At 41.4% G+C, this 13,422-nt stretch overlaps 1 protein-coding gene across 1 annotated transcript; it reads left to right on the top strand.

The window, feature by feature from the left end:
• Positions 1-6,977: 6,977 nt before the first annotated feature.
• LOC138873502 (uncharacterized) lies at positions 6,978-9,233 on the top strand. Its single transcript, XM_070151972.1, has 4 exons — positions 6,978-7,541; positions 7,616-7,999; positions 8,103-8,722; positions 8,903-9,233. Exons 1-4 carry the CDS (start codon positions 6,978-6,980, stop codon positions 9,231-9,233), a joined length of 1,899 nt encoding a protein of 632 aa, XP_070008073.1.
• The last annotated feature ends 4,189 nt before the right edge of the window (positions 9,234-13,422 follow it).

The raw sequence follows: 13,422 nt of genomic DNA, 5'->3' as shown, positions 1-13,422 counted from the left end.
ATGAATTGAGCTGAAGCATGTAAAGTGTGAGAGGCGAAGTTAGTCATCTATCAAGAACTTCAGCATCTAGCTTGTCAATAATGAAGTAGGAGTCCTATTTTCCTTGAGTGATTATTGAACCTTGAATATATGAATTGCTTTCTGAAATTTGAGAACGAGTCTTTTCTAAATGTGCCTGGTGGTGCATGTCTGAAATTCTAAGGCACTTGAAAATGAGTTGGAGAAGAATTTAGTATGTGAGAAGGAGAATTTTAACATGTTTGCATAATGAACGTGATTAGGATCTATTCTGAGAAGATTGGTTTGATTGGGAATTTTTCATGGTGGGAAATGATGTGGCTTTTATTATATTGCTAATTCATCATATTTTGGTTTGCTTTTTCACTTAATCCTCACGTCTGTATGTGTGTTTACTGGTACAATGCTTTTGGATAATTGTGTGCTAGATATGCCTTTATTTTCCTTCACATGAGCGACTGAATTTTCTTGAAATGTACTGCGGGGAAGGGGAAGGTAAAGGCCAAAGCCCATTAGCAATTAATTTGTTCCATGATTTAGGTATCGGGCTTGGCCTAATAAAAATGAAAAGTTAAAACGAAACATGAGCATGAATTGAATTGTTCTTTTACTTAGTTCTTTATTTAGCTCCTTTTATTTTCTTTATCGATGATATTGTTCGTTAGGAGTATGTTTAGGCCGACCACACTTGGGTAGGCGAGCCTTAGTATTTTGTTCGTTTCGAGGCGAGAGGTCGTTCCCGTATTTAAATTTATCTGGGGAATGCCCCGAATGATTTGTATATATTTTATTTCCGGGGAATGCCCCGAAGTGAATGTAATTGGAGGTCGTGACGAACATCGTAGAAGAAGTAGCGTAGGATAATTTAGAACTTAAATTTTTCTTCTTTTAATTTTCCGTCATTTAGGTGGGGACAACCTCGAGCTTCTTTTGATTGTTTTTTTTTTTGTGTGTTATAACCTCAATTGAATATCTTAAAAGCCGACTAGATCAAGTATGCAACTGTACTCGTTACAGGAATTGGGGAGTGCCTAACACCTTCTCCCCGAGTCAATTGAACCCCCTTACCCGAATCTATGGTGCAGACTTGGTTTTGGAGTCCAAAGTGTTTAAAAAGGAAAAATTATTTTTATAAAAACGGTGACCTGACACACCGAAACCAATGTCAGGTGGCGACTCTGAGTTATTTCCTTTTGAACACAATTTTGTCACTTTTTAATTAAAACCCCTTTTTAGCTTTACTAAATCTCTTTATTAATTTAAGAGGGTTTAACGAGGTTGGTAGAAAAAAGGGTGTGACATCTCTGGCGACTCTGCTGGGGAAACCCCATGTGCTTAGCAGGTTCGAGCTGATACTTGATCTTGTTGGCTTTTAGGATATCCGGTTGAGGTGTTTGTTTTTTTTATTTGCTTTGTTTAGTTGGTTTGTTTGTCTTATTTTCCGTTTTGTTGGATGTCTGTTTATATTTTTTCCTTTATGTATTACTGCTTTATAAATTGTCATCATTTGCATAACCATGGGTATTCTTTCTGCAACAAGTCTTCCGGAGTACGTTTGAGCGTACAAGGCCTTTTTGTGAGTCACCCGTGTCTTTAGGGGGGTGGCGTGAGAGCGTGGAGTGGGCGGACAACTAAAGCAGCTGCCATCGACCACGTGCCGCCCCAAATTGCCTTGTCTAGTGAACCCCAAACGTAGGTCAGCCTTTAGATCATACTTATGTGCATTATATCATTTAAACCTAGCAGGGTTCGGTCCCAGGCACCGTGTCCCGTTGTAGGAGGCCTATCCAAATTATGTCAAAGTGGGCTTATGGCCCAAAAAGATATTTAATCATCCCTATGTGCTACATGTTACATCTTTTTAAGGGTAAAAGGGTCATTTGGCAGACCAAATTTTTTTGAGAGTGAAGTATAAAATGAAGCAAGTAGGGCCCACTCGCATTTTTCTTTCATAATTTTCCAAAAATTTAAAAAAATTAAAAAAAAAATTCAAAAACTTTTTACACTTTTCCATCATTTTCCAAAAAATTCAAAAAAAAGAAAAAAAAATCCAAAAAGATTTTACATCTTTTATCATTTTCCAAAATATTCAAAAAAAAGGAGAAAAAGAAAATCCAAAAAGATTTTACATTTTCCATCAATTCTCATAAAGACAAAAAAATGGTTTTCCCAAATTAGTTACATTTTTTTAAAAGCTTTCCTCCATGTCCGATCTTCCCGAACTACGCAAACCTGATTCTCGTCTTTCAGGACGGGATACATAGGCAACCCACATAGGGTCCGATCTTCCTAGTAGGTCATGGGTTCTTGGCTTCCGGGGTCGTAGCCAAATCTTGCATGTATAGCCATATTTGGCCACATCGACTGTTTTTGCAAAAATAGAAGTATTTTCTCAAAGGAGTTCGTCATCTCTTGTCTTAGAGCCCTGAGTCTACAATAAAGTTTTCTCTTAATTCTAAGGTCCATTCTTGTTAAATTTGCATGTCTAGCCACTTTGGGCCACCTCGGCCATTCTTGCAAAATAGGGTTATTTTTGCAAAAGTAGTTCAATAACCCATGTCTTAGGATCTTGAGTCCACAACTAGGTGTCATATTTTTTTAAGGTCCGTCCTTTTCAAGTTTGTATCTAGCCACTTCTAGCCATATTGGCCGTTTTTGCAAAACGGGTCATTTCTGCAAATTAATTTTGGGCCATGATTATTAAGAGTTAGAATCCACATAAGCTTTAGTGAGGTATTCCCATGTCTTTGAGGTCACCTTTCTTGAGTTTGCATTTTTAGCCACTTTCGGCCCCTCAGACCATTTTGCAAAAATAGCCCAACTGTCCCCAAGGAAATATTGTGGTGTCACATAATGTCTTGAGTCATTAACCATGTTTTTCCCATTCAGGTATGGATCCACTCACCAAAGCTAGAGTATCAATGGTGGTCAAAGTCTCTAGAAGGCTAGTAAAATGGTGGAACATGTTCACATTACTTGAGCAGCGTGATTTGATGGGTAAATTAGGGACTCTTATTTCTTTGATGGACATCACTCCCCGTCCCGACCTTATAGAAGCAATGTTGACCTTTTGGGACCCGCAGGGAATGGTATTCAAGTTTGGGGATCTTGAGATGACACCCACCTTAGCTGAGATAGCCGGGTTAACCCGCCTGCCATACCTAGACAAGGATTTGATTTACACAAGGGCTCATTCAAGCACCAAGTTTCTTAAGATCATAGGGATAGATTTGGAAGATCACATGGGGTGTCTAGATCAATCTTGGGTACCTTTAGACTTTTTATTTGAGAGGTTTGCTCGTCATACTAGGTATGAGACCTTCATAGATGAATTTTCCATATCCTATAATTCTTGGAAGAAGAGGCGTCCTATGGTCTGCGCTATTGCATTATTGGGTCTTCTGGTATTTCCTTTGGAGGGTAGACATATTAGCACGCGTCTGGGGTCAATAGCCTTTGCACTCTTCCATGATAAACACAGTAGAAAGGTCACCTTGGTTCCGACAATTTTGGCAGAGATCTATCGTGCTTTGGCCAAGATTCGAGAAGGTAGGAGGTTCTTTGAGGGAAACAACTTGTTGTACAGCTGTAGATGATGGTACACTTACATCCCGCCACCATGTTTGAGAAAGATGTGATTGACCGTTGTCTAAGAGATCGAGTGAAGTGCATCGAGCATAGAATGACGTTCGATAAATTTGCATTACCACTCAGAGTACAGGATTGGGTTAATTATTTAGGATCCTTGACTGAAGAGAAGATTTTGTGGTAATACCTGTGGGTTGATTTGGACGTGATCTTAGCAGGATCGCGCGTGCAAGACTTCTTGGTACTGATTGGACTTTTGTGTACTGGACCATATACCCCTGCTAGAGTGATGCGTCAGTTAGGAAGGCGGTAAGAAGTCCCCTACATTCTTGATTCTCGTGACTTCATTAGGGAATTTGACACTATGCCGCACAGGGAGGTCGACATCCAGACGTATTTGCGTCATGCAATGAAGATGGGTAGGAATACGTTAGCAGATGACCCATATTCACTTGGGCATACCCATGAGTAATTCATATGGCTACAGTCTACTCAGCGGGGGGTTAGCAGGCCATTGCCCCGATGTATTAGAGGAGTATTTGACGAGGAGGCTACCTCACGGATATTGCTTAGACAGTTAATGGATCGATTTATCTAGGCATAGGAGGCCCATGCAGCAGAAAGGATTGGGGTTCGAGCCACACTTCAGTCACTGAGATCACAGTTGGTAGGGTTGGTAGACAACATAGGACAACACCGTGAGTACCTTACTAGAGTCAGCCTTCCCGATGCAGGCGCGCATTCCAAGATTCTCATTCCCACCTTCGAGGTGTCCTTGCAGGGTATAATACAGATCTTAGATTTGATAGGATTGACAGGGCCATCCGGACCATCATCAGACCCGTCCCAGCCAGGACCGTTGCATTCGGGAGCAGCTTGAGGAGTCATCCTACTTAGATGTTTTGAGATTGTCTTATGTTGTCTTTTACTTTCGCGACTTGTCTAGGAGTACTGAGTCCTTTAGGTAGTGTCAAAGTCTGTCATAGTGTAGTCGAGTCTTTCATGTCTTTCATTATCGTACTTCCTTTTGTATTTTAATATCGAAAAGTTTTAAATGAAAAATCCCGAAAATATTTTGTTTTTAGTTTATTTTCCAGCACTTTTCCAGAACTATGCTTGGTCTGATTCATAAGGTACATGATACGTAGGTAACCTACATCGAGTTCGATCAAATCATTTTTGGTTAAAAAAAAGAGAAAAAAAGAGAAAAGATAAAAGAGAAAACAGTGATAAGAGGCTTTGGAAAAGAAAGAGAAGGAAGGATTGAAATGAGCAAATTGTGTGATGCCATATGACCCTGCGACCCTCAAAGTCATTTTAGAACCGTTAATTGTTGCTAGGTGCATTGCACGTAATGTGATATTATCATATGATAAATTCCCTAACGCTAACATGGAGGTTTTGTGTTGTTGTCCTCTGTTATCTTTATTTAATAACAGGAAGGTGGTTAGTTTGTTGGTATCCTGGCAAGTCATCCATACAACACCCGATCAAAGCGTCAAATAGTCATGGCTATCAAGGAAACAGACACTAGAGTTGTAGACCCACCAAGGGAGATTGTTGAGTCGGAATCGGAATTGCAAGAGGAGGTCTGGAGGATGAAGCACCAGATGGCGGAAATGTATCAGGCTTAGATTAAGGGACACCCTCCCTCCTCATTCCCTACTAACTACACAAAAAACCTTGCTTCCATTCCACCACTCTCTCAATCCCAGATACCCAATACCATTGATCTTTCCCCACAACACGCACTTGGTTTTACCCCTTACCACAACTACCTTAACACTTCAGCCCAAACTGTTCATGCTCCGTCAGCCAAAAAAACCTCGTACCCTGCTCCGACATCTTTTCCTATTTTTTTACCCCCTCCATAAGCTACCCTCCACCGATCCTCTAGTGAGCCTGCATTTCTCGCTACAGATGCCCACTACTATGCACCTGAGCCCACCTTCAAAGTCCCAGATCCTTACTCTTACACTCCCTAATTTGAGCCTCATGTTGAAACTGACAAACCACCTAAGAATGCAGAGCAAGAAGAGATGTTTAGGAAGGTACAAAGTCTGGAGAAATTATTGAGAAATATGCAAGGGTTGGGAACCAGGTGAGTGTGGCCTATAAGGATTTGTGTTTGTTCCCCGATGTCCAACTGCCTGCCGGGTTCAAGATGCCCAAGTTTGACTTGTATGATGGACATGGGGACCCTGTAGCTCATCTGAGTGGTTATTGCAGTAAAATGAGGGGCGCCGAAGGGAAAAGACGAATTGCTAATGACATACTTCAGCCAAAGTCTGAATGGGGCAACTTTAGAATGGTACACCCTCCAGGACGCTAGCAGGTGGTACACATGGGACAATATGGCTTAGGCTTTCGCTCGACACTTTTAGTACAATATATACATTGTTCCAGACTGCCTATCTTTGACCAAGGTGGAAAAGTAACCCAGTGAAATCTTTAGAGAATATGGGTTCCGATGGTGGGAGCAAGCTGCACGAGTCAATCCTCTGATGGAAGAAGACGAGATGGTTAAATACTTTCTTCAAGCCCTGGAGCCCACTTACTATAGCCACTTGATCTCAGCCATTGGTAAGTCTTTCAATGATGTGGTAAAGATGGGAGAAATGGTGGAAGAGGGGCTCAAGTCGAGTAAGATCATGAGCTATTCTGCTATAAAAGTAACCACCCAGGCAATCCAGAGTGGTACCGAAAGTTTGCTAGGCAAGAAGAAGAAGGAAGATGTCACCATGGTTGTCCCTGGATCATGGCATGGCTAGAGGAGTTCACCTCATCAGTACACCCATCCTCGACCCCGACCTCAAACCTACGCCCAAGCTTCATATAATCTACCTCAACATTACTTTTCCTCGCAAAACCCTCAATACTCAGCCAGGCCATCCTAATACCTTATTCACCATGCACAGGCATATGCTCAACCCCCTCCTTACCCACATTGGCATGCCCCAGTCCCACAAAATACCTACCCAGCTCCATAAAATGCCTATCCACCTCCACAACCTTACCAAAACCCTAATGGTTCAAATTTTCGATCAAGGCCAGAGTATAGAAGAGAGAGGCAGTAGTGAAAACAAACTTTTACCCCGCTTGGAGAATCCTATGCTAGTCTGTTTCAAAGGTTAAGGCAGTTGGACGTCTTGAGGCCGATTGAGTCAAAGATACCAAATCCTCCTCCAAAGAACCTCAATTATTCCTTGAGGTGCGCCTATTGTTCTAATACTCCACGGCATGACATAGAGAAGTGCTGGCATTTGAAAAGGGCAATCCGGGAGCTCATTGATTCAAACCAAATTGTAGTGCAAAGCCTAGAAGCGCCAAACATCAACCAAAACCCTTTGCCGGCCCATGAAGAGACACATATGATTGAAATAGTTCACAAGGATGGGGAGCCCAAGAAGTCTTCTAAATCTGTCATGATGATTCGGGCCAGTGAAAGTAATTTGGTTAAAGCTCCAGACTCTACCAAAGCAATGCCCTTGACAGTTGAAGGGGTGACAGAAAAATCGAGCTCACTCAATTCGAAACCACCAGTGTTGGTTGTGAAAGGGCTGTCGAAAGATATCAGGGCAAGTCCGGAAAGTTCAAAAGTGGTAGTACTAGGGATTCCAAGTAAGTCTGTCATAGTTGTGAAGGGGGCTCCTATTACCCCTATCATCATTAAACCAGTAACCCAGCGGCCAGTGGTGGACGTCAAGGCTGTTCTATGGAATTATAAACATGTGATAGTGAAATACAAAGGAAAAGAAATAGAGGAAGAAGTTAATGAAACTGGAGGATTGACTCGTTCTGGGAGATGTTTCACCCCAGAAGAATTAAGGAAAGCCAGACCATTCAACGATAGCCAAATGCCAATAAAGAAATCGGTTACCGAGGAAGAGGCTGAGGAGTTCCTGAAAAAGATGAAAGTGCAGGATTATTCCATGGTGGAGCAGTTAAGGAAAACACTAGCTCAGATTTCTCTTTTGTCTTTGCTGATACATTCAGATGAACATTGCAGGGTCTTGATGATGATTTTGAACGAGGCACTCCTGATAAGATCACAGTGAACCACTTGGAAAAGATAGCCGGCAAGATCTTCGAAGCAAATAGGATCACTTTCTCGGACAATGAACTTCCTGTGGAGGGCACTGAACACAATCGATCTCTTTATCTCACGGTGAAGTGCGAAGATTCTGTTGTCTCAAGAGTTTTGGTTGACAATGGCTCTAGTGCGAATATTTGTCCCCTGTCTACTCTGCAAAAACTGAAGATTGGCACCGAAAGAATCCACTTGAACAGTGTGTGTGTTCGAGGCTTTGATGGGGGAGGTAAAGATTCTGTTGGAGATATAATGCTCGAATTGTCGATATGGCCAGTTGAGTTTTACCATGGAATTCCAAGTGTTAGATTTGGCTTTCTCCTATAATCTGTTGTTGGGCAGGCCCTACATATATGCTGCTAAGGCAGTCCCATCTTCTCTGCACCAAATGGTGAAGTTTGAATAGGACAAGCAGGAAATAGTTGTGCACGGTGATAAGGACTTGTCAGCTTGCAATGACACAATTATTCCATTTATTGAAGCTGAAGATGATAAGGGACTTTGGGTCTATCAGACTTTCGAAATAGTGACTGTAAAGAAAATTCCTGAAGGAAAATGCATTCTAGGTCATAAGCTATCCTCCGCGTCCGTCATGGTTGCGAATGAAATGTTGAAGAATAGTTTTGTGCCGGGCAAGGGTCTGGGCTCTTCTCTGCAGGGTATTGTGCACCCAGTGCGCCCCAATGGGAATCCTGGTTTGTTTGGTTTGGGATTCACGCCCATAGAGAAGGACGTGAAAAGGGTTAAAAATCTGAAACAGAAGGTATGGTCGCTCTCCAAGCCCGTCACACACATCTCTAAGTCTTTTGTCAAGCCAGGGGCCGAAAAACCTCCAACCTCCTTAATCCCAAAACCTATGGTCGATGTTGATGAAGAGCTGATCAAGAGGTTCCAAAGTCTGTTCGATGAGGTCAATGTGGTAGAAGTTGGTGAAGGCTCTAGTAAAGCAGATGTGCAGCTCGTTGGCCCAAACATGAAGCTTAGCAATTGGGAAGCTACTTCTCTCTCCACCAGGAAGGAGGTTTGGTAGTTTGCTTTGTTTTCCTTTCTGTTATCTGGGTTATTCCAGGGTTGTAATCCAGATTTTTAGTTTTTGCTTGTTTTGATGTTCAAACCCTTCTATCCTTTTATTTTCAATGAAATGAAATTTCCCGTTTTACATTATTCTTAATAGTATTTTATTTTGTTCCTTTTTCTTTTGTACAGTTCTTTTTATGCGGGTTGCAATGACATGACATGCATGAAGAATTTTCAGCCAAGTCTTAAAAGCCAATATAATTCTGAAATAACAACCCAAGAAGTAAAATATGACGATGAAATAGATTATGATGAAGAAGCAGCATTTAAGGAAATCAGTAAAGAGCTAAAACAATTTGAAGAAAAACCAAAGCCTAATTTGAGTGAAACCGAAACAATCAATTTAGGGGACCAGGATGATGTTAGGGAAAATAAGATAAGTGTACATTTAGAACCGCAAGTTAAGGAGGAGATAATCAAATCACTGTTTGAGTACAAAGATGTCTTTGCATGGTTATAGGACGATATGCCGGGCCTGAGCACTCATCTGGTAGTTCATAAATTGCCAACTAATCCAGCATTCCCTCATGTCAAGCAAAAGTTGCAAAAGTTCAAGACTGACATGAGTGTGAAGATCAAAGAAGAAATCATAAAGCAGCTTACTGAAAAGGTCATTCGGGTCACTCGATATCCTACTTGGTTAGCCAACGTTGTGCCAGTACCAAAGAAGGATGGTAAGACCAGGGTCTCTGTTGATTACTGTGATCTTACCAAAGCAAGCCCAAAGGAAGATTTTCCATTACCGAATATTCACATTCTGATCAATAATTGTGCCAAGCTTGCGATTGGGTCTTTTATGGACTGTTACGCTGGATATCACTAGATCTTGATTTATGAGGAAGATAGAGAATAGATAGAATTCATCACGCCATAGGGAACATACTGTTATCGGGTAATACCATTTGGTTTGAAGAATGCTGGGGAAACTTACATGAGGGCGATGACCACCATATTTCATGACATGATACATAGGGAGATCGAGGTTTATGTAGATGATGTGATCATAAAGTCAAAGAAGCAGTCTGATCATGTCAAAGATCTGAGAAAGTTTTTCCAAAGGCTCCGCAGGTACAACCTCAAGCTCAGTCCAGCGAAATGTGCATTTCGTGTCCCGTCTGGGAAACTGCTGGGATTCGTGGTCAGTAGACGCGGTATTGAGTTGGATCCGTCGAAGATCAAAGCCATTCAAGAGTTACTGCCACCAAAGAACAAAACAGAGGTGATAAGTTTGCTTGGAAGGTTAAATTACATCAGCAGGTTTATTGCTCAACTCACGACAACCTGTGAGCCCATCTTTATGCTGCTGAAGAAGAATGTTGCAGTCAAGTGGACTGACGAGTGTCAAGAAGCATTTGATAAGATCAAGAGGTACTTGTCGAATCCACTTGTGCTGGTCCTACCAGGTCCTGGAAGACCTTTAATTCTCTATTTGACAGTCTTGGATAATTCTTTTGGCTGTGTATTAGGTCAGCATGACGTCACGGGAAATAAGGAGCAAGCAATCTATTATCTCAGTAAGAAGTTCACTCCCTATGAGGTTAAGTACACTCTGCTTGAGAGGACATGTTCCGCCCTGACTTGGGTGTCATAAAAGTTGAAGCATTATCTTTCGTCCTACACTACTTACCTCATTTCTCGCATGGATCCTCTAAAGTATATCTTTCAGAAGCCTATGCCCATGGGAAGACTTGCAAAGTGGCAGATTTTACTTATAAAGTTTGACATCATCTGTGTGACTCGGACCGCGATAAAAGCCCAAGCCTTGGCCGACCACTTGGCCGAGAATCCGGTGGATGATGAATATAAGCCACTAAAGACTTATTTTCCTGATGAAGATGTCATGTGTGTTGACGAGGTTGACCATGATGAAAAGCCAGGTTAGAAACTCTTCTTTGATGGAGCTACTAACATGAAAGGGGTTGGAATAGGGGCTGTACTTATCTCTGAAACAGGGCAACACTACCTTGTAACAGCCTAGCTTCGATTTTATTGCACTAACAACATGGATGAGTACGAAGCAAGCATGCTGGGTTTGAGGTTAGCTATAGATATGGGAGTCCAGGAAATACTTGTTCTAGGGGATTCAGATTTGTTGGTTCACCAAATTCAAGGAGAATGGGAGACTCGAGATTTGAAGCTCATACCGTACCGACAGTGCCTGCTTGATCTTTATCAACGATTAAGGTCGGTTGAATTTAGACATATTCCCAGGATTCATAATGAGATTGTTGATGCCTTGGCTACTTTGGCGTCAATGTTACATCATCCGGACAAGGCTTATGTCGACCCCGTGCATATCCAAGTTCGTGATTAACATGCTTATTGTAATGTGGTGGAAGAGGAAATCGATGGCAAACCTTGGTTCTACGATATCAAGGAATACATCAGGTCGGGGGTATATCCAGTACATTCTACAAGTGACTAAAAGATAACCATTCGATGTCTGGCTAGTGGATTTTTCTTGAGTGGAGGAATCTTGTACAAGAGGACTCCGGATTTAGGACTGCTGAGGTGAATAGATGCTAAAGAAGCTTCAACTATCAGGGCCGAAGTGCATTCTGGAGTTTGCGGGCTGCATATGAACGGGTATGTCTTGGCAAAGAAGATACTTCGAGCAGGTTATTATTGGCTCACCATGGAACGGGATTGTATCAGTTTTGTTCGCAAGTGTCATCAATTCCAGGTACACGGTGATTTGATTCTTTCTCCCCCATCTGAGTACACATAATTTCTGCACCTTGTCCCTTTGTTGCTTGGGGCATGGATGTTATTGGACCAATTAAGACGGCAGTATAACACGAGCATAGGTTTATTCTGGTGGCCATTGATTACTTTACCAAGTGGGTCGAAGCTGTAACTTTCAAGTCCGTGACAAAGAAGGCAGTGGTGGATTTTGTTCATTCAAACATCATTTGTCTGTTTGGGATTCCCAAGGTGATCATCACAGACAATGTTCCTAATCTCAATAGTCATTTTATGAAAGAGGTATGGCAACAGTACAAGATCATGCATCGGAACTCCACTCCGTATCGCCCCAAGGCAAATAGAGCTGTTGAGGCTGTTAACAAGAACATAAAGAAGATACTTCGTTAGTTGGTGCAAGGTTCTTGGAAATGGCATGAAAAGTTGCCTTTTGCCTTACTGGGATATCGCACTACTGTTCGCACTTCAGTAGGTGCAACCCCTTATTTGCTGGTATATGGAACTGAGGCAGTTATACCTGCAGAAGTTAAGATTCCATCCCTTCGGATCGTTAAAGAAGCTGAAATTGATGATGATGAGTGGGTCAAAACTCGGCTAGAGCAGTTGAGTTTGACTGATGAGAAAATATTGGCTGCAGTATGTCATAGTCAATTGTATCAGAAGAGAATGGCAAGATCATACAACAAAAAGGTGCGTCCTCGGAAATTCGAAGTGGGCCAGATGGTATTGAAATGCATCCTTCCACATCAGGCTGAAGCTAAAGGAAAGTTTGCCCAAACTGGCAGGGGTCGTTCATAGTGACAAGAGTGTTTCCCAATGGTGCTTTGTATTTAACAGACATAGAAGGCAAATGTGTAGATATGTCTATCAATTCTGATGCGGTCAAGAGGTACTATGTATGAGTCCTTTGCTTATTTTCAGTCGCATTTTGTACTTGGCATGTTCAAGGTTGAAATGACGAAGGCATTTTGTTCTGCTATCCAAACACTTATATCCTTGTTATCCCTTTTGAGCCTTATTTATCTTCTTTCATATCCCTTTTTTGGAATCAGTAATAGAATTACATAATGAAAAAAAATGAATGAATGAAAAATTAGAAGAATAAAAAGAAAAAAAAGGAAAAAGAAAGAAGAGAAAAAAAAAGAAAAAAAAAAAGAGAGAAGAAAAAAAAAGAAAAAAGAAAAGAAAAACAACAAAAATAAACAACTTCCTTTTGAATTACGTTCGACCTGATTGCTTTTAAGGATACGTAGGCAGCCTTACGGTTCGGTCCCATCAAAATAAAAATTAAAATTCCCCATACCAAAAGAAACTGGGGTAGAAGTTTTGGTTTTGAAAAGATCTGATTCCAAAAGTTGTAATTTTGACCCCTTTTCATCTTGAATTATTTTGAGCCTTCATGCCACCCTTTCTTTCTAACCCTGTCCAAAAGCCTATATTACGGTCCAAAGAAAGACCTTTTGATCAAACTTTGATGATGCCAGGTCAAGCGAGATAGAGGTATGATTTACATCTTGGGTAACACTTTGTTCTTGGGCATAAAGAATAAATGAATAAAATGAGAGAGTCTTGTTGGTGAAAACCCTCACGGGCACCGTAACGCGATGGTGAGCTAAGAGAAAAATTTGAAATGCAAGAGTCTTATTGGTGAAAACCCTTTGTGGGCACCGTAAGATGATGGTGAGTTGAGAGATGAACAAATGAGAGAGGCTTGTCGGTGAAAACCCTTCGGGGCACTGTAAGTCGAATGAGGCTCATGACTTTGCAAGGGAATTGGATCAATGAAAGCCCGGTTCTTGAAGTATGAAGACATGACACAAAATGAAAATATGATTGGTTGGGCGGATTAGGCTGATCATTCCGAATGCATGTCATGATCATTGGAGTTGGCTGCTTCCCTCAGATAAGTCTTCTTTTCCTCATTCTTCTTCACATAGTCATTTGTG

Source organism: Nicotiana sylvestris, chromosome 7 (genome assembly GCF_000393655.2).
Source record: "Nicotiana sylvestris chromosome 7, ASM39365v2, whole genome shotgun sequence".
In the NCBI taxonomy this organism is placed as follows: Eukaryota; Viridiplantae; Streptophyta; class Magnoliopsida; order Solanales; family Solanaceae; genus Nicotiana; species Nicotiana sylvestris.
This window is presented reverse-complemented; position numbering and strand designations above follow the sequence as displayed.

Excerpts from the sequence above, each read along its gene's own strand:
- LOC138873502 (XM_070151972.1), top strand. The coding sequence starts at position 6,978 with ATGATTGAAATAGTTCACAAGGATGGGGAGCCCAAGAAGTCTTCTAAA. Across the intron at positions 8,000-8,102 it reads TTTACCATGGAATTCCAAGT|GACAAGCAGGAAATAGTTGT; the intron begins GTTAGATTTGGC and ends AAGTTTGAATAG. Across the intron at positions 8,723-8,902 it reads TCCACCAGGAAGGAGGTTTG|TTCTTTTTATGCGGGTTGCA; the intron begins GTAGTTTGCTTT and ends TCTTTTGTACAG.